This window comes from Sinocyclocheilus grahami, unplaced genomic scaffold (assembly GCF_001515645.1).
Source record: "Sinocyclocheilus grahami isolate Dianchi unplaced genomic scaffold, SAMN03320097.WGS_v1.1 scaffold1500.1, whole genome shotgun sequence".
Taxonomy (NCBI): domain Eukaryota; kingdom Metazoa; phylum Chordata; class Actinopteri; order Cypriniformes; family Cyprinidae; genus Sinocyclocheilus; species Sinocyclocheilus grahami.
The window spans coordinates 140,032-143,824 of record NW_015506679.1 but is presented as its reverse complement, the minus strand read 5'-3'; the positions used below and the strand labels follow the sequence as shown (position 1 = coordinate 143,824).

At 41.2% G+C, this 3,793-nt stretch overlaps 1 protein-coding gene across 1 annotated transcript in view; it reads right to left on the bottom strand.

The window, feature by feature from the left end:
* The window catches only part of LOC107570755 (potassium voltage-gated channel subfamily H member 6-like), a 39,553-nt gene extending 36,227 nt beyond the window's left edge, over positions 1 to 3,326 (bottom strand). Inside the window, exon 1 of the mRNA XM_016257009.1 lies at positions 3,230 to 3,326. Within this exon, the coding sequence (XP_016112495.1) occupies positions 3,230 to 3,305 (76 nt within the window). The 5' untranslated portion in view covers positions 3,306 to 3,326. The remainder of the gene's footprint in view (positions 1 to 3,229) is intronic.
* Positions 3,327 to 3,793: the final 467 nt, after the last annotated feature.

Below are 3,793 nucleotides of genomic sequence, written 5' to 3'. Positions count from 1 at the left end.
AAAATAATGATCTTTAAAAAAGCATCATATGACCCCTTTAACATACTGTGATGGCGTGTCCCGGCCGGAGGGCAGGCTTGAGAACGGTGCAGCCGGCAGATTCGACGAAGGAGTAGCCGGCGGGCTTGCGGCAATCACATGTGACGACCCTGGGCTGGACTCTGCTTCGTCCATGGTGAAAGCCGATCCGGCGATCCACAGCGCAAAGTTTATGTATTTCCTCAGCGACCAGCACAGATCAGCTCTAGGCATGACGAAGCGGATATCGTCCTCTTCTGGAAGGCCAAACAAAGTAGTTTCGCTTTCACAACGAAACACAGCATCTCCACGGCATGGCGGCAGCGGCAACAATACTACATCGAGAATAAAAGTTACGCCTTCTTTCTTTGCGTGAACATTTGGGCGGCGTTATGCAAATCTTCCCACATCGTGACGTAGACATGTGGGGGCGTGTTAGAACGAGCCGTTTTAGGTAGGTGTGGTTGACTCTTAACTTTTATAAAGAATATCTCTTTGGATTTGAGACTTTAGTCTTTGCAACTTTACAGATCTTCTTTATGCACCAAGAGCTTGTAACACTTCAAAGAGAAAGAAAAAATTGAAATCACATCATATGACCCCTTTAAAAATTGTATAACGGTTTCCACAAAAATATTAACCATCACAACTGTTTTCACTATTGGTGATATAAAAATGAGAAATGTTTCTTGATCAACAAATCAGCATATCCGAATGATTTCTGAAGTATTACATGACACTGAAGACTGGAGTAATGAAAATTCAGCTTTGCCATCACAGGAATAAAATTCAATTGAAATATATTCAAATAGAAAACAGATATTTTAAATTGTAATAATATTTCACAATATTACAGTTTTTCCTGTGTTTTTAAACAAATAAATGCAGCCTTGGTGAACATAAGAGGCTTCTTTCAAAAATAATACCAACCCCAAACTTTTGAACCGTAGTGTAGATGAAAGTTTTATTTCAAAATAAAGCCAATCTGCTGATTCAGATGACAGCAGTTCTGTCTTTTTACATCCACACCTGGTTCCTGTATAAGTGATTTCACCCCTGAGGATAATTTCTTATTGGTTAAACTCCCTGCTCTCCAAACCTCCCAGATAAACACACAGATGCACCGAGAACATTCAGAGGTCACTTATATTTTGGCTATGAGGATTTAATGATAAACTCTCTTTATGACACACTGCTCAAGAGAAATCAAAACATAATGGGTTGTACTTTTAACCCAGACACAACGATGAACAGAAAGGCAATAAAGGAGACAAACGAGAGTGTGAAACCAAAGTAATGAGGCTGCAGAGCAGCGAGAGAGACTCACAGGAATGAGAAGGGAGTGATGGGAAGGAGGACAGAAAAAACAGCATGATTAAAGTCAGCCAGACCCCCCTCAGCTCTTGACTAAAGCAGGCCATCAACCACTCTAAATATAGACCCTGCCCTCACACACAAACACACACACACAAAGGTGTTGTTCAGTCTCCAGCTCAACTGTGACACAGATCGAGACACTGTATCCACTAAAAATATGTGATGGATAAAAAGAACAGAGGGACGCTGGCACGTGTGAGTGTGTGAATGTTGGCCTATCTGTGCATCTGAGCTAAGTGCATTCGTTGTGATAGGGGTGTGAGTCCTGTTGTCATGGTAATGTTATCAGTGCACCGCTTCCTTGGCCAAAGGAACACCTGTCTACTTTCCAGCTGAGCTACACATGCACAAACACTGCCTTAGCAACGTGCAGCCAGCGACTCCATTCATCTGTTCCAAGACATTACGACAGAGCCGGAGAGACGGGTGGCTCTGCAAGACAGACAGGCCCTCAGCTGGTCTCTGTATTAAGCCAGTCCACCAAAAAGTTACTCTCCATGTAATGAAACAGATGGGGAATACTAATTTCAGAAATGTCTTCACAGGAAGATGTGTAGATATGGTCCCTGGGTGTGTAGACAGTGAAATGCTGTCAGGGGCGCCACTAGCAATTTTGGGCCCTATGAAAGAATGTGAGGTTGGGCCCCCTACCGCACCAAACATACACTATATTGCCCAAAGTATTGTGTTCGTTTCATGCAATGCATAGGACTGCAATTTGTCCCCAATAGCACCATCAATTATGAAACGTCATTTACAGTATGTGAGACTTTTTAAACAAAACACTAAAGATTTCTCTCACATATTTTTTATTTAAAAACCTATAACAAAGTGGCACATAATGACAATACTAACCTATCTGTTATGCTTTATGGATGGACCACCCTTCCAATGAAAAGTACTCAAGGGGCGTACTGTTACTATGGTTACCTCCTCATTGCTAGTAGTTAGCAGCTGTTTGCCGAAAAACACACACTGGCTTATTTGTTTTATTATTGAAACGTTTGAACCCTCTGCTAAAACCTATATTTACAGTTGTATGAAACAAAGAGAAACTTTTACTAAGATAACGTAACCTTTGTTATTTGGAAGAACCCTCGTTGAGGGCCTTATAAAGCAGGCATAGGCCAGGTTCTGGGTTTAGTAAGACTAGATAAGTTTAGCTTGAGAGTAAAGGTTAGGATTTGGATAATGTCAAAGAGCTCTTGCACATAACACTTGGAAACCTTGAGTTAATATGCTTCCTCCTGTAGACTTTTAAACAGAGTGCGAAGGTTCATGCATTGTACAGGACAAATGTGGTGTAGCTACACATTGGAAATGTTTAAATAACTAATGATAGCTCAAAACTGAAAAACTGATATTACTGATCATAAGGTAATGTAATTATGTGTGATGACACATTTTTCCAAAATGTAAAATCAGGAAACATGACTGATTGAACAAAGCAGGTGCACGAGACACAAGAAGAATGGAAAAACAGGACAGATGGTTGTTAGCAATTTTCCATATTTATGAAAGATTCGGTTTTTTCCACTGCATTTGTATAATGTAGATAAAATGAGGCGGTTTTTTTTTTTTTTTTTGCTCTCACCTGATGATAAACAGTGCCATGCAAATCAAATCTCAGACCGATAGGCTATTTTACATGACTGACCTCCACACTTCCGATGGCCGCTCTCTGACAGTTTACGCATTACGACTCCAAATGATCAATAAACAATAACATCAACAAACAATACTATATCTAATGTTTTAGGCTAAAATAACATGTTTCTGGGCTTTAAAATATCTTCCAACCAAAAGAAAGAAAATAAAAAGTTTTGAAACTCACTTTGCCCGTCGAATTTCCTGATGATGGTGTCCAGATAGGTGTTCTGGAGAGCGACGTGTCCCCGGCGTACAGGCATTTTCACGCGTGGACAGATTCAAGAGCCCTCTTATTCTGATTGTCTCTCTTATTCAAGGACGAGCGAGCAAGACAGAAGAAGATAATATAGAAGTCGAAAGCATTGCGAAGGAAACACGTCTTTATAGTCCAAGAATTAAACAAAAATGACACCAGAATGCCAGTGGGATCCTCGAGAAAGTGAAAAGTCGCAATGAAAGCAAATGTCTTGCCGTTTTGGGACTTGAAACTCTCGCGTCGTCAGATGAAATGTCGCTGCGCGCAATAACGCACTGACGAGCTCCCGGAAATCAGACTGAACATATTCTGAAACAAAAACAGAAAAACAGCCAAAGACAGCACAACTGACACCTCAGAGGCAACGTGCGGCTTGGCTGATGAAGCTCATTGTTGAATAATGATACGTTGAGTTCACAGGGGAGGCAGTGGACACAGCTGTCACGTTTGACAGAAGGCAGATGCGCGCTCATGCTCCTCTCTCTCTCTCTC